Here is a 22,769-nt window from a genome sequence, read left to right as displayed (position 1 = left end):
GAATTAAGAGCTGAAACTATTTTTATTTCCGAAAATCTCTTTATACAAAGCTAGCAAGGAAACATAAAACAAGCTCCAACATATTGAGGAGAAAAACAAAATGCAAAATTGGTATACATATATTTACAGGAACTTCACTTGGAGAAGAGGAAAAAAAAAACGTGAAACTTGCCTAGAAATAATCTAATTTTTTCAAATTTTTTGTTGGGATTTTCTTTTTCTTTTTTGTTTGGATTTTTTTTTTCCGTTACGACTGGAATCCGGTTATGATTTTTTTATTAGGATAAGATGGGAATTACAAGAGTTCTTGCATAATTCCTTGCTTGTCCTCCACTGATCAGCAATGTCTTTGGCAATATTAACGGCGTCAGAGGCCGTTCCAAGGAGGCCTCTTCTTGTGAAGCCAACAGTATAAAGACCATTCTCTCCCTTCCAGCCGTTAGGAAACGCGGCATTCCGTCTTTGGTAAAAAAATCACAACTCTGCATACACGCAATCCAAATTAGAATAATTACATTTTTTGCCGTCTACTTTAAAAACTGAAAAATATATATGAAAACGATCAATATAAGAGCAACACAATACATTCTAGGAATTCAATATATTATAGATATATTTTCTACCATACAGATGCAAAAAAAAAAAAAAAGCCTCAAAGGATGGTATATTCAAAAAGTAGAACAGCTCAAACAAATCCCAAGTGATTTTATTCTTTTTTTTTTTTTTTTTTTTTTTTTTTTTTTTTTTTTTTTTTTTGCATGGAGAAAAAAAGAATGGATGTGTAGGTTTGTGGCCGGTCTGTGCATGCCTCCAGGTAGAGAAAGCGATAGGTGATTCATAATAAGATAGAACTAAAAACTAAAAGAATGGCAGCTGGTATTACTATTTTTATATATATTTTTAAATTTATTTATTTATAAATATTACTAATAATATAAATGTTATTACCTTGAGCCAGGTAGGAACGTTGCTTTTGTACCCAGTTGCTAAAACTATAGAATCAAACTCCTTTTCTTGTCCATCCATAAATCTTGCTCCATTCCTCGTTATCTCTTTCACACGTTCCATCACCTGAAAAAAACATTTCGCACAACAACTTCGTCATCCATAATTATAAAGCCACTTAAAAGAATGCAAGAAATAAAAACATAATCGTACACAAAAAATTTGTCAATAATTTTAAGTACCTTGATCTTTCCGCATCTTATTTGGGACAAAGCTCCAACGTCAAGAACAGGAGTTTTCCCGGTGGCATTTTTGAGCTCAATCGGACCGGTTTTCGGCCGCTTAAGTCCTAATTGGTCAGTATTCCCTAATGTGAAGTTTGCCGCTAATAGAAGGATCTTGTCAACTAGCTTTAGCGGTATCCACTTGACAAGCGCCATTGCAATTCCGAACGTTGAGAAGCCTAGTATCTCTCTAGGCAGAACATGGACCTAATAAGCAAATAACCAAAACTAAATTACGACATAAAAAAAGCGTGTAAGTTAAAAAAAAAAAAATATATATATATATATATATATGTGTGTGTGTGTATATATAACACACGAGCAAAAAAAAATTAAACTGTGATTCGAACCGCGGGTTAATTACCGTATTTCTGACAACCATGTGAGGAATGGCATTGTGTCTACAAAGGTCCAAGCTAACTTCCATGCCAGAATTCCCACACCCAACGACCAAGACCCTCTGGTTTCTGAACTGAAACCCGGACTTATACCCGCTGGTGTGAACAACCCTCCCTTGAAACCTGTCAATCCCGAGAATCTCGGGCACAACGGGGTCGGCGTTCTCGCCGGTAGCGACGATAAGCCAGCGAGAAATGTAGACGGAATCGTCGGTCCGGACGGTCCAGAAGCCGGAAAGGGGATCGAAGTTGGCGGTGTGGACGTTCTGGTTGAAGCGGGGCTTGATGTTGAAGTGGGCAGCGTAGGATTCCATGTAGGAGATGAACTGGTGCTTGGTGGGGTACTTGGGGAAGTGTTCGGGGAATCCGAGGAAAGGGAGCTCGCAGAAGTGCTTGGGGAGGTGGAGTTTGAGGCGGTCGTAGGTTCGGTGTTGCCACAGAGAGGCTATGCAGTCGCTTTTCTCGAGGATGAGGGAAGGGATGTTTTGTTTAGAGAGGGAAGCGGAGACGGCTAAGCCTGATGGCCCTGCGCCTACTAGGATTGGGCCTTGGACCAAAACTGTAGTCGTGCTGCATGGTTTTGGCGTTTGTTGTTGTTGTTCTTGTTTGCAAGAACCCATGTTGGGGAAATGAGGAAAGTCTCAAGAAAAGTGGGAAAGAAACGATAAAGATCAAGAAGAAATGAGAAGGCAAAGCTCTGTTCTGAAAAGACAGGACAAGTTTGCTTTGCTTTTTTGAGAATTTAAAGAAAAGGGTTAGGATTGGAGATGATGAAGAAGAAGAAGAGTCAAGAGAGAGAGAGATCAGAAGGAGAGAGAGAGTGAATTTTTAATGCTTGGAAAGAAGACAGGGCAGGGGAAGAGGGAAAAACAGAGGTTTTTATTGCGAGAAGTGAGAGATGGAGAGAGAAAATTTTGAAGAGCAAAAAATAAAAAGACTTTGAGAGAGAGAGAGAGAGAAGAAACGATTTTACACCAGAGATGAGTGAGTGAATTAGTGAATTTACGACGGAAAGAGAAAGGAAAAGATTTGAGAGGTGTAAATGGAGGCGTGAAGGTTAAGGAAATGATTTGGTTTCTATTTCTCAAGGCCCTTTTCTCCACCAGGCTTAGTCTCTGCAGGGCAAGGGCTTTAGGGGGTGGGGGGAAGTTGGGAGGGAGTTAAAAGTATTAAGTAATAATATATATAGTTGTTGTAGTAGAATAGAAGTAGAGGTAGTACTAGGCAAATGGGCAAAAACGCTACGGATATAAATACATTTATGTTTTAGAGGAGTGAATGATGACGTGTCCACCTGTCCCACGACTCCCCAAGATCAATTATTTAAATAATATTATAAATTATAAAATACCCTCTCGCTCTCTACTCTAAATACTACTTGCAAAACAGCCGGCCAGCCATCGGACTGGGGAACGAAAATACCAATTCACCTGTCTGCGCTGCAAAACTTTGAAGGAAAACTACAAAACGAAGAACAGAGAAAATCTTTCCGTGAAAACAATGGTACATCATAAAATATATGATGAGTGAGTTTTATTCGCTCTTGTAGTATCGTTTTACACTTAATATTTAGTTAGTTTTTAAGATTTTTGTTAGTTTTTATGTGTGTTTTTATTTTTTATCTTTTATTCGCTCTTGTAGTATCGTTTTACACTTAATATTTAGTTAGTTTTCAAGATTTTTGTTAGTTTTTATGTGTGTTTTTATTTTTTATTTAAAAGTTAGGTGAAAGTCTATGATTTAGAAGGATTTGGACAACTTTTAGTAGAAAAAGAAAGCAAACACAGCGCTTCGGTGCTAATTTATAGCGTTTTGATGCCCATGACAACGCTGCAGAGCCCATGAATTTTGCATAGCCAGTGCCGCAGTACTAGGACCTCAGCGCCGTGGCGCTACGACGCGAGAAAAGACGTGTTTAGAAGGTTAATCGTGAGAAAACTTACCCGTTTTGACCCTAATGCTTGAAAACATATAAATAGATGATTCTAGGGCTATTAAAGGGACTTTTAGACTAGAGAGTGACGGCTGACTTTTGAGAGAAGATTCAAGAAGAGAAAGGAGAATTGAGTATGGAGAAGAACAACGGAAAAAATCCGGAGACAGAGACGCTTCAATTCAACTCAAAACTAGTTCTTTTCTTTCCTTTCCAATGATTGAGACTTTGTTTAGGAACTTATTTTATTTAGAGATGAGTTAATTTCTTTTTCTAGGGTTACGATGTAACCGGATTATAAATGTTCAGATTCTCAATTTTCTTTTTAAGTAATTGATGTTTAATTCATATATGTTGAGTATTTTAATTTATTCTTAATGCTTGTGATTGTTTGGCCAACTATTACATGATATTGTGTTTGATTTGAGACTGAGAGGTGATAATTAAATAAGCTCTTAATTGAAATACCATAAGTTGTTCATATGATAGATATATCTATGATGCTTGTGCAATTCTTTTGAATTTCTTGCACTTAATGATTTTCAACAGGTTTAATAGTCTGACAGAGATATAGAGTTTGCTTGTTGGATTAATATTATTGTTACTTGAGAAAAAATAATAATTGCTTTAGAGAAATTATTGTCAGTATATGATTGAATGTTAATTTTCTTGAATTATGGGAATTTGAACAAAATTAATTTTGGTGAAATCGAAAACCCTAGAGTCTTAATCTATTGAATTTTATTCCACTGCTTAGCGTTGTTTAATTTATTTAATCATTTTAGTTTTACTTTACTTAATTTTATAAACTCTCTTTTCGATTATTCAAATAAAATTGGGGCTAATATAATTTCGGTAATTAGTAAACAACAATCCTTGTGGGACAAAACTCTTATTCACTATTATATTACTTGATTGCGATAGCGTATACTTGCGTTACGATTTTTCACAACAAGTTTTTAGCGCTGTTGCCGGAGATTTTTTTTTTTTTTTTACTAATATCGATACCAAATAACTCTAGTTTTACTTTGGATTTTATTTTGTTATTTATTTTCTTGTTCTTGTTTTGTACTCTATAGGAATTTACTCTACGTGCATGCGAAAGCTTGGGAGCAGTATTCTACTTCCTCTTGATTCAGAAATTGAGCGTACTTGTCGAAGAAATATAAAAGAGAAGAGAGAAACTGTCATTCAGTCGCAAGAAACTATGGCTGATCCTGAAGGGCAATAAATGATAACAACAACAATAACATAGCACTGAACAATCCACCGGTGGTCAATCAGTTAATGACTTTGCGAGATTATGCATTGCCACCAACCGGTGTTCAATCAGTAATCAGGAGGTCTGCTATTCAGGCGAATAATTTTGAATTGAAGCCGGTGATGTTACAGATGATTCAAGCGATCCAATTTAATGGATTACCGAATGAAGATCCTAATGCTCACATCACAAATTTTTTAGAGATTTGTGATACTGTCAAATACAATGAAGTTAATGATGAAGCTTTTCACCTTTGTTTGTTTCCTTTCTCTTTGAGAGATAAAGCAAAAAGTTGGTTTAATTCACTGCCACCAAATTCGATCACTAGTTGGGAAGACTTAGTTCAGAAGTTCATTTCTAAGTTTTTCCCATCGGCTAAAACAGCGAAGATGCGCATTGAGATCAACAATTTTGCTTAATATGAAGGTGAAACTCTATATGAAGCATGAGAGAGATATAAAGAGTTACTGAGAAGATGTCCTCATCACGGTCTACCTAAATGGATGCAAGTCCATAATTTCTACAATGGGTTGAGTGACACTACAAGAACTCTGATTGATGCATCTGCAGGAGGTGCTTTAATGAAGAAAACCGAAGATGAAGCGTATGAGTTGCTAGAAGATATGGCAACTAATAATTACCAGTGGCCTAGTGAAAGAAGCATAGCAAAGAAGACAACCGGACTGCATGAGATTGATGCTATCACTAATCTGACAGCCCAAATTGCTTCTCTTTCCAAACATTTGCAAAATAATCAGCTGACAACTAATGTTATTCAAGCATCATCTTCAGTTTGTGAATTTTGTAATGGGCCTCATCAAGGTTCTGAATGTCAAGCTGACAACCCTTTTGCACAAGTACAAATAGAGCATGCTCAATATGTGGGAAATTTTAATAGGCAACAAAACAATCCTTACTCCAATAGGTTTAATCAAGGATGGCGTAATCACCCAAATTTGTCTTGGAGAAACACTCAAAATGTGTTGCAGCCTGAACAGAGCAACCCACCACAAGAGGAGAAGGTAAATCTGGAAGATGCAATGGCTCAATTGCCTACCTCTCACACACAATTTATGAATGAAACCATGACAAATTTTCAGAATCAATCGGCTCAGATCAGAAGCTTGGAGGTGCAAATCGATCAATTGGCTAACATGCTAAATGATCGTCAACAAGGTAATTTTCCAAGTACAACGATGGTGAATCCAATAGAGCAATGCAAGGCCATTACTTTGAGAAGCGGGAAAAAATTAAATACACTCCCAGAGCCTAAGAAGTCTAGCAAAAGTAGTGAAGAGGCTTCGTTACCCAAAGATACTCAATCTTTGGAGAAGAGTGGTGAAATTTCTACAGCTCAACAACCTTTGCCGGTGGAGCCTTCATGAAAAATCCCGTTGCCTTAACGCCTTCGGAAGAGTAAGCTTGATAAATAATTTTTAAAGTTTATGGACATCTTTAAAAAATTGCACATAAACATCCCAATCGCCGAAGCTCTTGAACAAATGCCAAGCGATGCGAAGTTTATGGAAGACATCATGTCAAACAAGAGGAAACTTGATGATTATGAAACAGTTGCACTTACTGAAGAGTGCAGTTCCATCTTGCAAAGGAAGTTGCCTCAGAAGCTCAAAGATCCAGGGAATTTTACCATCCCTTGTTCTATTGGAAATTCTATTTTGAAAAGGCACCATGCAATTTAGGTGCAAGCATTAAATTAATGCCTTTGTCAATTTTCAAGAAACTTCGGCTAGGAGAAGCAAGACCAACTACGGTCTCATTACAATTGGCCGATCACTCCATCAAACACCAGAGAGGAATTATTGAAGATGTACTCGTCAAGGTTGATAAGTTTATATTTCCAGCCGATTTTATTGTCTTGGATATAGAAGAAGATAAGAAAATTTCCATTATACTTGGGAGACCATTTTTGGCAACCGGTCGGACTCTCATTGATGTGCAGAAGGGTAAACTTTGCCTACGAGTACAAGAGGAGGAGGTGATTTTCAATGTATTTAATGTTCCCAAATACCTGCAAGCGGGTGATAGTTGTTTTCAAATTGAAACAATTAACACCTTGGTCACTGAGCATCTTGGCCAACCTCAAGAGCCTTTGGAAGCTTGTCTAATTTATCCGGAAACTATTGCAATAGAAGATCATGAAGCTATGGAGTTTGTGCCCTGGATGGATTCTTTTGGACCTAACAATCGGAGGTACTTTGAAGCTTTGGGACGAGGCCCATCACGCCCTCTTCCATCAATGGAGAAACCACAGACGCTTAATGAGATGGTTGAGTTCCGTAATGATGCATATGAGAAGCCAAGATTTACAAGGAGCGAACTAAGGCTTGGCATGACAAGCACATCTCAAGAAAAGAGTTCAAGCTGGCCAACAAGTGTTGCTTTATAATTCAAGGCTGCGCTTATTTCTAAGAAAGCTCAAGTCCATATGGTCAGGGCCATTTACCATGGTGACAGTATTTTCCTATGGAGCAGTTGAAGTTACACATGATGCGAAGGGAACATTCAAGGTCAACGGGCAATGTTTGAAGCCATATATTAATGGTGGCTTTGATCAAAAGAAGGCCACCATTCTCCTGAACTCACCATAAGAAGCAAAATGTCGGGCTGATGATGTTAAACCAAGCGCTTCTCGGGAGGCAACCCGAGCCTTCTGAAATCTTTTCTCTTATTCATTATTCCATAGATTTTTTTAAATTTAATTAATTAATTTATTTTTCTATTTCATTTACGGTTTACTCATTGTGTTTTAAATTGATTAATAGGTTAACAAACAAGTTTAGGGGTTGCTCTAAGGATCTACAATTGAAATAAAGATCAAGCAGGCATGAAAGCACGAATTTGGCAGCAGTAGTAGCATTTTGGCACTCATCTGAGCGCTTTGGCGCTCATCTGAGTGCTTTGGCACTCAAAATAAAGCCTTTTTAGGCAAAAGTGGCAGAGCACATGGCGCTTTGGCGCTACCATGGAGCACCTTGGCACTGCCTCCAAGGAAAAAAAAACCCTTGCAACTTCCGCACCTCCTCTTGCACCCAATGAAGACACTGACTGACAACTACTCAGGGAAGTGCTCTATACTCTCTTGTTTTACTTTTCCATTGAGGACAATGTCAGTTTTAAGTTTGGGGGAGTTAATATCTTATTTTATGTTATTTTACTCAGTTTATTAAAAAAAAAACTTGAGCTTTGGTTCGGCTTGTTTCGCCCCCGACTGATGATGAGACAACGATTGAACTTAACTATGGCTTCTGGGAGACAATGAATAATTTGATTGTTTGTGTCCTTAACTTGTTTGTTGGTTTTGCTCTACTTATGATTTTCTTGCATTGTTAAGCACATAACTAAGAGCACATGGCCATTTTGTGAACTTAGAGAAAGTTTATGTGATTTTCGTATTTTTTAAGATCTCACCGAACTCTAGAACTTGTTTGATTATCACTCGAGGTGAAATCCCAAGCAATTTATCACTAAGGAAATGATTTAGGCCATTTTTGGATCGTTTGAGCCGTTTGAGCTTACCTTGTTATAACAATATCCTTAGTTACCTCTTTGAGCCTAATTAAACATTTCTTTGTTATCCACATTATTAGCTTAGCCTTTAAATAAATCCTATCATTCACCATTTCCCTTAAGCTTGTTAATTATTCTAGGATGCACGTTGAGTTGTGCTTGAAATTATGAGGTGTATTGATATTTTCTATAATTTGTTTGATGAATCCAACGAAATTTTGTATTTGTCGTAGTTTAAAAAAACAAAAAAAAAAGCAAAAAAAAAAGCAAAAACAAAAAACAAAAAAAACAAAAAAAAAAGAAAGAAAGAAATAAAGAGTGGAGACAAGAATGTTAATAGCAAATGGCGGATGTATTGGGATATTGAGTTAGAAGTTCTACATGAGGATCACAGAGTAATTGATGAGTTTAGGAAATTTAGAGCCTCATTGATATCCTTTTATCCCACCTTAATCCCTAGCCATTCAATTCAAGCTTAAGAAAGTCCTATTGATCCTTGGTAGTTTGTTGACCGACATTAGTGGAGAGTGATAAGAAAAGCAAGCCTATGGAGTTCAAAAAATTCTCTTCACTTAGAGATCTACCTTGATTTACTTAATTGCATTTGGGTACGTGTAATTGATAATTCACACACAAACATGAGGAGTCTTAGGCGGGGGTGAGATTAGCATTCGAGTTGAAATTCTAAACTTTCAAAAAGTTTAAAGTCTTTCTTGAGCTGTAACTTATGTGAGATCTCCGAGGCTTTTTTGTGAAACAACGCCGAATCAATACTCAAGTAAGGTTTCATTTATTTATGTTTCGTATTACTCGTGTTTTTACGTTTTATTTTTTTAGTTTTCTTTCTTTCATTTTTGTATTGCTTGAGGACTAGCAAAATATTAAGTTTGGGGGTATTTGATGAGTGAGTTTTACTCGCTCATTTATTATCGTTTTATACTTAATATCTAGTTGGTTTTCGAGGTTTTTGTTAGCTTTTTTGTGTGTTTTTGTTCTTTGTTTGAAGGTTAGGTGAAAGTCTATGATTTGGAAGATTTTGGACAACTTTTGGTGAAAAAAGACTGCTACACAACGCTTAGGCGCCAATTTGTAGCGTTTTGGCACTGAGTTTTACGGAACCAATACATATAGTTTTGTTTTCGTCTTCTGGCGTCTTCTCAGTCTTTGATACACATTAGCCCCTCCAAGATATCTGGATACATTATGCTTCTCTTCTCGTCAAGAAATCGGTTGCTTGCACTAAATGCTTGCTCTGATGCTACTGTTGACACTGGAGTTGTCAGAATGTCGCGGGCTATTATGGATAGTGTTGTTTAACGATCGGTCTTGCTCCTCCACCACTGTAAGATGTCTAGTTTGTCGTTATCGATTACAAAATTTGATTCAAAATATTTTTCCAGTTCGGTAGACGCTTGTGTTGATAACGATCCTGACGTGTTCTCTTTCTTCTTCAAGAAACTCCACGATGAGCCTTTAGGCCCCGAATTGCTAGTTGACATCGAAGTTTCCTGTTCTTTTTGACCTGTTTCGTATTTTGCTTCATACAAATCAAATAATTTTTCTAACATTTTCCTAACATCAGTAATAGTTAGTAGCATATCAATACCTAAATTTTATGCCGTAGTAGTCATCAAATATTTAGTCTCATCTACTCCGCACCTAGGATCTAAAAATGGTTGCTAATGCATATAACATAGAACAACCGGACCAATAAATTTTGAATTTAGCTTCCATTAGTTTAATTATAGTTCTAAAAAGTTAAGTTTTCCTATAAAAAGAAAATGTTTTCGAAATATTAAAGAGTTGTGCAAAGCTAAATATGCAGTAGGATAATAAACTTCATAGAGTTGTTGCAAAGCTGAATGTTGTTAAATCATATTTTTGTTCTAGTGTCGTATATATAATTCTCCTCTTCAACTTGTAATAATGTGTACATATTTATGAGGTTAGAGAGAGACTTCTCATTTCCATTATTGTAAATTAATTGAAGTAACAAAAGCCTCTCATGCATTTGTTTCACTGTTTTAATCTGTTTATTACAGTATTTTCTTAAATAAAATTTAAATTTATGTTCAAAGCTACAAAGAAAACGACCCCTAGACATCTTTCCAAATAGGGATGGGATTGAAATCAAGTCGTTTGTACGTAATATATTTGCTATCAATAATTTGTAATATATGACGTGCTAAAGCCAGATGGTGACAGCGATTAAAAAGAACAATAGTGTGTTGATGCATAATAGTAGATACATTGAGGCGCGTGGTGTCATTTTAGGTGACAAAGTTGGTTGGGCGGAGGGGGGACGTGGTACTTTTCTGCCACGTTGATGGTAGCAGAGAAACTGTTACGCGTCATTGAAAGCCGTCCGATCATGCATCAAACTTATGTTCACGCCACGTGGGTTCATTTTGGCCCGTACAAGGCCGGGTATGAGATGACCGTTGAAAAACATCCATCCGCTTTGAAAGAGTTTGACTCTTCGATGCGTATAATCAAATGTCTGTATAGAGACTACCACACTAGATTAAATAAATAAAGTTCAGTTGTATAATCAAATGTCTGTATAGAGACTACCACACTAGATTAAATAAATAAATTTGAGTTACCAAATTTAAGTTTTTAATTCGAATTAAGATATGATTTTATATGAGAGTGTTTCATTATAACAAAAAAATTAGATTTAATTTTTTATGAGAGCTTTAATTATAATAAAATTATAATTGAAAACTCAAATTAGTGAAATGAACGAAATTTATATTAAGCGACCCAACTTTAATCAGTTGTCTTCTTAATGATATAGTTTCTTTTGTTTTGTTTTTTTTTTTTTTTTGGATAGAAGAGCAATTCTTAATGATATAGTTAAATCATCTCAGAAAAGAATAATGAAACTGACCAAGTAAACAAAGTAGACCTAATTAATACTTCTGAAATGAACAAGGTTTTCTTTCAAAACAGACAAATTATTAGTATAGTTTTATTAATTGATATCTATCGTTCCAGTTACATATTCATTTTTCTAATTGTAATTTTTGATGTTGAATTTTCATTTCACTACTTGAAAAGGGAAATTTCAAAAATAAATGGAGCACTGATTAAACACCTGAACAGCCCCAAGATAATTGTTCCAATATTCACAATCTTTTATTCCAACTCTAATTTTGTTGTTCCTAATTTCAACTACCATGCCCTGTATCTCAAGTTTAGTTTGCTATAATCTCTAACATCCATTAAAAAGCTTTAAAAGAAAATCTCCCTCCATACTTCTTCCAACTCTACATGGCACTTATATATACATACATATATATATATATATATATAAAGCATTATTGAGTCTAAAGCCTACACCATTATTGCTTACGTAGTTTTTATTTTTTATGACCTTTTTATTTTTGTATAGGTAATTAAGTAAGATATGGCAAAATGTTCTCTAAGAGATTGTACGTAGTCATGTAGGGGACAGATTAAAGTCAAATTGATATGATCATAATATTTGTTTCTGCTCGAACGATATATGATCTTCAGATTAAAGTAGCAGATATTGGCACATTGCTGTTAGCACGACTTAAAGGATAATGTATAATATATAGTTTGCCAAAAAACCAATAATAAATTTTTTACAATGACGAGAAATAAGATTTATGTATGACGTATTTCATGAATTGAGTTTCATTATTGCTCTATATATTTTAATATTTAAAAATCTTGTAAGAAAACGCTGAATATTGTTCGTAGGAAAACACCCGTTTTTTGTACTCATTATTGCTATATGGTCAATCATATAGCAGGCTTTCCAAGCAGAACTTGCGGAATTCACCAAAAAAGAAGGAAAAAAAAAAAAAAAAAACCTTGCGGAGATATTTACTATGGAAACAAAACAGAACAAAAAAAGTGGATTAATCTAATGCTTGTCGACATCTACAATTCCTCATGCTGTTTGGGATTTGTCGAAATCTTAGGAGACACCGAAGCGACAAGAAGAATTAAAATTAAGGGGAGTCAAAATATATGATTCCAAACAATCTAATTGGATATTGGCGATCATGTTTAATTATATGTTTTAAATATTATACCCAGAGAGAATAATCTAAGTTATATATATGGGGAGAGAAAATCTAGGGGCATGATATTGATGAAATATATATATACTTAGTTGGATACCATTTGATCAGTTGTTGCAATATACGATAATTATCATATTGTTTATGTTTTTGTCCATGACACCTTCTGATATGTTTCAACTACAGGCTTGCTCTTTTTTTTGGTACCCGTTGGCAAGCATGCACTTCGTCTGAACTAGCAATAGCATATATATTGAGAATATATACAAGATATAAATATACAATAAACTCAACCGAATTTGTAATTGTATATATATAATTTGAGACTTCTACATTGAGATGAATTAACAAATTTCTAAAGCAATTTTAGATACTCCTACAGTTATTTGAGTTGGAATATTTCAACCACAACATTGGAATATTTCAACAACCAAAAAAAAAAAAAAAAAAAAAAAAAAAACACATAAAATAAATAGCAAGAAACGACTAATTGAGATAACGTACTTAAGAACAACTTGCAGGATGAAATTTTTTTTATTTATGCAGCTTGAAGTTCTTCTCGTTTCGATCCTGAAAAGCATAGACATTCTTCTTTATAGGGTTATACAATGGTGACATTTTTTCGCAATGGAATTGATACTTAAAATATTGTGATTATATCTAGATCTTCAAGGAAATATTGATGCTTAATTACGCATACATATGTATTAATACGGACAAATATTAGGCCCTTTTGATAGTGTTTTCAAACTGATTTTTGTTTGAGTATGAAAATGGAAATGAGAATTTTTTGGGCATTGATGCAACGACTGTTTTTGAAATTGCATTTAATTATTTTTCCTAGAGATTGTTTTGGAAATGAAAGAATTGTTTTAAAATGCTCCTAAAAGAGTGTGTTAAATTATAGTCTTGGAAATTGAAAATAAAAATGTAAAATCGACTTTCAATCATTTTTTATTTTCTTGATGAAATCTATTCTCATTATTTTTTGTTTGTGTTCTCATTTTTTAAGTATTTGCTAATCCAGTACTATTTAGAGACGTTTTTATGCCTTAAAAATGCAATGAACGAAGTGCCAAAACAACGTTTGAGTGTTGTAGATCTGGCCCCGTTCACTTTGCGGGTTCTAATTGTGTGAGTTTGAACCTATATGTGAGTTTTTTGTCGTTCAAACTAATATTTAGTAGTGTAAAATCTAAACAATGAATAAAGTTTGAACAAATATATGGTTACATTATTAGAACTATGAGTTTTTAAAAAATGTGAGTGAAAATGGCTATTAGTAACCTTTGAATTGAGTTTTGAACAGTTAATTGAGTTAGAACCTTAAAAACTTTAGGGAAAAAAGTTGAATTTAACCTTCCATTTTGAGTTCAAATAAGCCCTAAAACCAAATTCTAAGTTCAAAATATGTTATGTAAGCAACCAACGGTTCAAATCACATTTTGGGTTTAAACCATCCACAAGCCTCCAACGAAACAGCCCATTAGGCATTAGCTACCACATAGCTGGTGTTTTCACTAATTGACTCGTGATAGCCAAACAGACGCCTAGCTAAAACTGTACACAGCTACTGAAACGATACGAATATATAGAGGTCCCAATATTTCAAGGTTCATGAGTGTAGAGACTTGAGAGACAGTTTTGTTGTTAAGCCCCATATGACCACAGTAGCTCTGTCATTGACGCAAACAAATGCTAAACAGAGTGTCCCCAAATTAGATCTCCCCCTCTCTCTCTCTCTCTCTCTCTCTCTCTCTCTCTCTCTCTCATGCACAGAAACTAGCTAGGGTTTGGCAGGTGAAATGCCGATATGTCCAATATTGAGATTTCAAAGTTTGAAGAGGATATTTAGGGGCCAGAGCCCATCGTTTCAGCCTTGATCTCCTGTTTGACAAATATCACTCTGAAAATTTTGTCCAAACGAGACTACTATTAATACTTGTGACTAATTATGCATGTATGAATAGTTCAAGTCAATAATAATGGATACCTTCAAACCAATTGTCCCTGGCAACACGTTTTTTCACGATTTTTGTTTCTATATGGAGCATTGTAGCCGCCTTGAAATCGATTCCAAGTTTGCTCATTAATTTGCAACCAAAAAAAAAAAAAAAAAGACTTACTGCCTTTAAACCTATTATTATTATTATTATTATTATTGTCTATTATTATTATCTATTGTACTCATTGTCTTAGTACTTAATCTTTGAAGCTAAATATATAATAATCAAAAGTGTTTGTCGTATGTAAATTTCTTTATTAATGTGCTTTCTGTTTCCATATTAATCACGTGATGACAACGAGTTGTGTAATGCATGTTCTAATGCAATTTCTAATTAAGCGAATTACAATCGACGTACGCTAGCTGAAATTTGTGTAGAATATATACATATTTTTGGTAAAGATCATCTGTTCTATATCATATGCGTATTCTTTAATTAGTTACAATTCCTATTTGTGACAAGGTGACCATCATGCCAACTCCAGATCTGCTGTTCCAAATTTACTGTCTCACTAATAAAATGGTGACACATCGTCAAAAAATAATTAAAATATTCAGAAAATTTTGATCAACAAAACACCGTTTATTTTACAAAACAGAGCGTAACAACTTCAAGTTTCCTTCTCTCCTGTGTTGTGTTCTGGAAATCTCTTCACCACCTCTCCCTCTCCCAACCAGATGAATCTCTCCCTCCCCCAACAGATGAGTCATACCAGATAAAGACATCATTTAGCTCGTTGATTTAAATTTTTAATTTTAATTAAGTTGTGATTTTATGTGAGAGTTTTATATTGTAGTAAAAAAAATTAAATGTGATTTTTTAATTATAATAAAATTGAAATTAAACACTTAAATCGGTAAAATGAATTACGCTAAAATGCACTCCGAAATAGATATACTTGAGAGACTTGAACAAGCAAAATGAAAAAAGAGGCTTCAGGTAAGAATTTCTTCAATTATATAATGAAACCCCAGAAGGTGATTCTGTTCTCCATTGGTTTCTGCATTAGGTTAATGTAACGGAGAAAAAAAAAAAAAAAAAGACTTACTGCCTTTAAACCTATTATTATTATTATTATTATTATTGTCTATTATTATTATCTATTGTACTCATTGTCTTAGTACTTAATCTTTGAAGCTAAATATATAATAATCAAAAGTGTTTGTCGTATGTAAATTTCTTTATTAATGTGCTTTCTGTTTCCATATTAATCACGTGATGACAACGAGTTGTGTAATGCATGTTCTAATGCAATTTCTAATTAAGCGAATTACAATCGACGTACGCTAGCTGAAATTTGTGTAGAATATATACATATTTTTGGTAAAGATCATCTGTTCTATATCATATGCGTATTCTTTAATTAGTTACAATTCCTATTTGTGACAAGGTGACCATCATGCCAACTCCAGATCTGCTGTTCCAAATTTACTGTCTCACTAATAAAATGGTGACACATCGTCAAAAAATAATTAAAATATTCAGAAAATTTTGATCAACAAAACACCGTTTATTTTACAAAACAGAGCGTAACAACTTCAAGTTTCCTTCTCTCCTGTGTTGTGTTCTGGAAATCTCTTCACCACCTCTCCCTCTCCCAACCAGATGAATCTCTCCCTCCCCCAACAGATGAGTCATACCAGATAAAGACATCATTTAGCTCGTTGATTTAAATTTTTAATTTTAATTAAGTTGTGATTTTATGTGAGAGTTTTATATTGTAGTAAAAAAAATTAAATGTGATTTTTTAATTATAATAAAATTGAAATTAAACACTTAAATCGGTAAAATGAATTACGCTAAAATGCACTCCGAAATAGATATACTTGAGAGACTTGAACAAGCAAAATGAAAAAAGAGGCTTCAGGTAAGAATTTCTTCAATTATATAATGAAACCCCAGAAGGTGATTCTGTTCTCCATTGGTTTCTGCATTAGGTTAATGTAACGGAGATCTCTCCCTCCCCCAACAGATGAGTCATACCAGATAAAGACATCATTTAACTCGTTGATTTAAATTTTTAATTTTAATTAAAATGTAATTTTATGTGAGAGTTTTATATTGTAGTAAAAAAAATTAAATGTGATTTTTTAATTGTAATAAAATTGAAATTAAACACTTAAATCGGTAAAATGAACTATGCTAAAATGCACTCCGAAATAGATCTACTTGAGAGACTTGAACAAGCAAAATGAAAAAAGAGGCTTCAGGTAAGAATTTCTTCAATTATATAATGAAACCCAAGAAGGTGATTCTGTTCTCCATTGGTTTCTGCATTAGGTGAATGTAACGGAAAATTTCCGAGATGTCTGGACCAAAACAAAACAAAGTTAATCATAAAATAATAAATAAATAAAACAAGAGGAGTTAATTGATGCTCTTCCCCAGTACGATACACATTCAAATCTATTTTCAGTTTTTTATTAGACACAAAATCTCATCCTCCTAACAACTTCTCAGGCCCCATCAATTTTTATGCAAATAGTTAATCTTTCTACATCTTTCTTGTACGCTTCGTCTGGTTTAGGAGATACAGAGCGAAAGGGTGAAGGTGAATAGATATAAACGAAAAGGGAAAAGGAGCTTCAAAGTGGTCAGGCTTTGTTTGGCAAAGTTCATTTGTTTTGCCGATTGTAAATTTGGTGAATATTTCAATTATTTTTTATGACGTGTCACTGTTTTATTGGCCAGACAGCCTTTGGAACAACAAGTTTGGGACAGCATATCTGGATCATCTTAGGCCCTGTTCGCTTCGCGAATTTGAGTTGAGATGTGATATTTTTTTAAAAACTTTTAATTATAACAAAAAAAATTAAATGTGACATTTTCGGATAGTTTTTAACTGTAAAAACTTAAAATTAAAAATTAAAATCAGTAAAATAAACGATATGATAATCATTACACCAATTATAAGGATACGGTCATCATGTTTAGTTTCTCGTTACTCCTATTGTATGCTCATATTTTTATCGCTCACAATTTCTAATAATAGCGCCACAATACATACTTAAAGTTGATGACTCGAGTAGTAACCATGCATAAATAAATCTTAGCAAATATATTTGGTAAATAAATTAATCAATCAATAAACCCAACTTTATAATTAATCAACGAAAAAACTTCATAATACAAGCAATAAGTACTCAATGAGTTCGGATATATTGTCCCCATTTTCTGTCAGTTGTTTTTCTACTAATTAATTTCATCTAAATTTAAGAATATGATCATATAAGTATAAATAAAATACTAAAAAAATTTAAATAAATCAAAAAATGTAAAAATTTAATTAAAATAACAGTTACCAAAACAATAAAATAAGACGGCATATCTTAATTCTCATCCAATTAAATTTGACATGAAATTATAAGAAACATAAGATTTAAATTTGAGAAAGAGCGCATTTGATTATATCTTCTATCAAAGAAAACAAAACAAAACTTTAAGGCCTCATTCATTTCATGACTCAAGTCATATTACTACAGTATTTTTTCTCATAAAAATTCAAATTCAACTTTTTTGCTACAGTGTTTTTTTTTTCATATACACAACTCAAGTCACGACTTAAGTTGTGCAAATGAACATACTCTAAATTTGTTAATTTCACAACTCATGTCACAACTCAAGTTTTTGAGAATCTTTGTTAACTAATTATTTTCGTTCAATGTAAATCAAAATTTGGTATTATTGTGGTGTGGTTTTTGGTCCATTTGGACTTGCTTAAAAAAAGCCGGTTTTGGCTTATTTAGTCCAAAGGTCATTTTTGAACTTATTTGGATGGACAACTTTAAAGTTTTTTTAGTTTTTTTAAACACTTTTGAAACAAATAATCTCCTTAGTGTTTATAAAAAAACTTTTTTATTTACATTTTTAACGTTTTATTTGTAGCAATAAATTAAATATCTCATTCATATCATTTTATTACATTAATTTTTATAACAATAAAGGCTTTTAATTTTTTTACTCAAACATATTCGAAAGCTCTTCGTAAATATAAAAAACACTTTTTTGGGCACTATCTAAATATTAATTTTAAAGTTCAAACTGATGCTTATCCCTTTTCTTAAAAGTACATGAATCTAAATATTTATCTATTACTCTTAATAAATACATTTTATTAATATAATTATTTAACTAAAAAAATTATAAATTAAAAATAAAATATAAAAATTATAACTCATATACTTTTAAAATATATTTATCACGATTATCTTTATCTTATTCTATTATCACAGTGAAGTACGCGTCATGGATCTCCCGACCCGAATAACGAGGCAGATGACGTCACTTGACTTACACTCATCGTCACTCTCCTCTGTCTCTTCACTGTGATCCCGCTGCAGCCAATGAAAATCCCAGATTTTGCAAACGCCGGTCCCACCGATTGAATGACCAAAACGACCCTGACATATCAAAAACTGATCCACACACCAGTGATACTGATACAGGCCAGAAATCAGGCTTAGGACTGAAGTGACCCGGAGATTTGTATAAGGATTAGTGCACTGTGATTTGATGGCCCCAGGGGTATAATCGTCATTGTGATGTAAACCACGTGTCACTCATCCGATCCGTTGGTCGCTATTATGGAAAGATTTGACTCCATTTTATGCTTCCCTCTGGATCTTCCTTATCAAAAAGAGGCATGGGTGAATCTGGATCGTCCAATCGTTCTTAAAAGGTGCATCACACAGGCCTCGATGTGAATCTGACGGCTGGGGTCGAATGAAAGCGTACAAATTGACCTCTTTCACACTGACACATGCTTGATTGGCTTTGTTAATTAATTAAATACAGATAAATAGATTTTGTACTGAGATTTCCTGATTTTAAAAAGTGATGACGTCACGAGAATATTGACCGTGCCTGACATCTTGAAACGTCCATTTTGCGTAATTTGAATTGCATCCTTTTACGGGAAGGTTTTAATTCTTCTTCTTTTTTTTTTTTTTTTTTTTAAGACTTTCTATTTATTTATTTAATTATTTTTGTTGTTGATATTGTTTATTAATTTAAAAGGATACAGCTGAGGCGTTTTTGTTTGTGTCTAAAGTTTATTTGATTTGGGCACGTCTTCTTGATCTTGAGACTTGAAGTCTTTTCTTAAACTTAGTAGATGTTTGGTTTATGAATTCATAATTATTATTAATTTACGTATATTTTTTATGAGAGAAAATACTATAGCGAGTCACGAATTATGATCTGAATCATGACACGAATTCACCAACTAAACGCACACTTTATCTAAAAAAACAGGCAAGTTTAGTATTAATAGCTTAATTTAGCTAGAACATTCTTTTTTGATGAAAAGTATATAAAACTAAGACCATATTGATTAATTAGGTAGTCTTTCAGGAAACGGATTTTGCGCTAATTTTAAACGAATTATAGAGGGCAAAAATAAAAGTGGTCAAATATTCCAATAAGGTAAAAGAAGAAGAAGAGGAAAAATCTGGAATGTTAAAAGGAGCAGGAGAAGAAGTCGGGAATCTAGAAAGGTCAAAGAAGAAGAATAATGTAATCTGATCAAGGCTGAAGTTTTTGAGATAGGAGAAAGTCAGTTTGAAGTGAACAAGACAAAATCCCAACTTATTGAATGAAGAAAAGTTATGATAAGCAAAGATGTACTAGATAATCGAAAAAGAAATATAAACTCTAGCCAAATATATGAATATGTATATTAATCTTTTTTTTTTATTTAAAAAAAGTGTTACTAAAATATGAAAATGAAGAAATATCTCCAAAAGATCAAAATATGAACTCTTATTATTATTATTATTATTATTATTATTAGTACTATTACTACAATCATATAATACATATGGAAGAGCAAAAGAAAAAAAAAAATGTTAAGGAACTAACCAATTGCAATATTTGTACATAGTTAGAGCTAAAACTTGAAATTGGGGAATATCATTTACAAATCCATGCATGGTTCTAGAATTTTATACATATTCGCACCGTTTACCAATCATATAATATATATGGAAGAGCAAAAAAAAGAAAATTAAGGAACTAACCAATAGCATTATCGGCCGTAGAGAGGAGAATATATCATATATTGGATGATGTGAGAGATCTAGTACGTAGCTCTGGCTATTTACCGTCAGAAATATTGACGAATATATGCTCTCCCACGGGATATTAATTATCATTAAACCTTCCTTTGTACCTTTGCTTCTTTGATCCTTTTTAGGCTATCACACTTCCAGAGAAATTTTTACGACAGGAGTTGTTACTTTTCATTACAGGTGACAATTGTAGTTTTAATTATTCAATTAATTTTCAAATTGGTTGATCTATAATTAAGATTAATGTTAAGTCGTGAACTATGAATTTTTAACATGAACACTCACAAATCATACCATTAAAAAACTATAACAGCCTAAAACAATTGTTCCTAATGCTGTGAGAATATACAATTCCTAACATAGAATTTTCCTATTAATTCATTGTGTTTATGAAATATAAGCAAGGTTAATCCAAAAAAGTTATTGAACCTTAAACACCAAATTTCACTTCGACCTTGACTTTTAAACCGTCCAAAAAAACTTATCCAAATTTATCTTTATGTGACATAATTTAGTTATTTCTGTTAGCTAACTACGAAAAGAAAAGGTAAAATACTTGAGGATAATTGAAGTGGCGGATGTTGTAAATTTGTCGGAGACCTATAAGACATTATAAAATACACTTATTCTTAGAGGAAAAACCTTAAAACTGACACAAGACGGAGGTTATTTTTTTTTAATGGAAAAGCTTTCATTAAAAAAGAAAAACTAGAGCTGCGTAATATACCAATAATCGAATACGTATAAACACCACACCAAGATCGTTTTCAATTTGTTAATCTGGTCATGAAATTATTTGTAATATGTCCATTTGTCCTCATTCAAATGGTACAGCTGAGGGGCGACGCATTATTAATTATTCTATCCAAATTTTAACTTACAAAAAAAAAAAAAAAGCAAAGGAAGGACTGACTAATTTTGTTACATCGAAATATGCAGGATAAATTTTGAAATATTTTAATATGAATCAAAGTTTGGTCTGGTGCAAAGTTCGGGAAATTATGTAGGATCAAACTGTTCAATCACATATTATGAACCATCCCATGAGACTGGGGGATTTAGAGTACAGTTACTCTCGATCGATGTGTAGCAAAACTGTATTAAATTGTATGTGTTTAAAATTCCTCCGCTTAGAGATGAGTGGGATAGTCGTCTTTACTGAGTTTTTTTATTCTTTTAAAGTAATCTTTAAAATTTTGTGATTTTCTTGTTTTGTTAAGTTGAAATACAATTTTTTCATATACCCTTAAGTAAAAAATAAAACACTACCGATAGTTTATTTTTACATAAATTATCCAAAAAAGTATATATATATATATAAATTCGTGATTGCTGAATCTGTGAATGCATGTAGACTTTGTCTGCGTGTTATATATTTGTTCGAAAGTCGTGTAAAGATCAATTCAGCAAAAAAAGTCGTGTAAAGATCAGATCATTAATTATAATTGGTGACATATATATAGCTAAGCCACATCGATGAAACTTGAAAGTACTAAATCACACACATCATTATACTAGCATGCGTCATCACCTTGTTTCATTGTACTAGCATGCGTCATCACCTTCTAATAATTGCTTAAAGCTAGTCTTACTAAAGCAGGCGTGCGTACTCATGCATGCATAAGGCCGTTCCGCAGATTTATTTTTGAGTTAAAAATTTAAAAAAATAATTTGAGTTATAATTTTATTTGAATTTATATTCTTTTAAGTTTGAATTTGAGTTTAGAACTAAAATTTGAGTTCAAATTTTCCCTTCAACTTGAGTTCAGAAACTCGAACTCAAATTAATAAATAATATTTTTTCTATTCTTAAAAATACTATAACTTTTTCGTTTTAATTCTGATTGAGATGATTTTTTTTTTATGCGTTGACAACGAAAAGACGAATAAAACTCCACTCATATACCCTATTAAAATTTTCCATCAGCATTGAGTTTTTATTAAAATACTATCTAAATACAAATTCAAGTTTTGACTCACTCAACACAAACTCAAAAAGATTCTTATCTCAAACCATAACTCAAATGTACATTACTAAACACAAACTCAAGTACAACTTCAACTCAAGTTATAACTCAAACTCAACTCAAAATCTACACTCAAATCACCTAACTCAAAAACGACAAAAGAACATTTAGGTTAAGTTTTCATTACTAACTTGTTCTACATACCAGCAGCAAAAAAACTAGTTCTACATACGTGCGGTTTTTAGCCAAACAGTTTTTTTTTTTTTTTCCGGCCCCTTTTCACCTTGGACATAATTTGGAGAGGAAGATGCAGATGCATCA

At 33.1% G+C, this 22,769-nt stretch overlaps 1 protein-coding gene and 1 non-coding gene across 2 annotated transcripts; both read right to left on the bottom strand.

Moving 5' to 3' along the window:
* Positions 1-221: 221 nt before the first annotated feature.
* On the bottom strand, positions 222-2,545 carry LOC21384600 (probable indole-3-pyruvate monooxygenase YUCCA4). The gene is given in 5 exon segments (XM_010088609.2): positions 222-449; positions 452-482; positions 949-1,071; positions 1,188-1,436; positions 1,594-2,545. Coding segments are annotated over 5 exon segments (1,242 nt in total). The 5' UTR covers positions 2,248-2,545; the 3' UTR covers positions 222-264.
* A 2,663-nt stretch (positions 2,546-5,208) lies between these two features.
* Positions 5,209-5,314, bottom strand: LOC112090396. Its single transcript, XR_002901636.1, has one exon. It is a non-coding gene; the product is annotated as a small nucleolar RNA R71 (small nucleolar RNA).
* Between the last annotated feature and the right edge of the window lie 17,455 nt (positions 5,315-22,769).

This window comes from Morus notabilis, unplaced genomic scaffold, assembly GCF_000414095.1.
Source record: "Morus notabilis unplaced genomic scaffold, ASM41409v2 Scaffold3265, whole genome shotgun sequence".
Lineage (NCBI taxonomy): Eukaryota > Viridiplantae > Streptophyta > Magnoliopsida > Rosales > Moraceae > Morus > Morus notabilis.
Note: the sequence above shows the minus strand (reverse complement) of the source record. Positions and strands in the feature narration are given on the sequence as shown.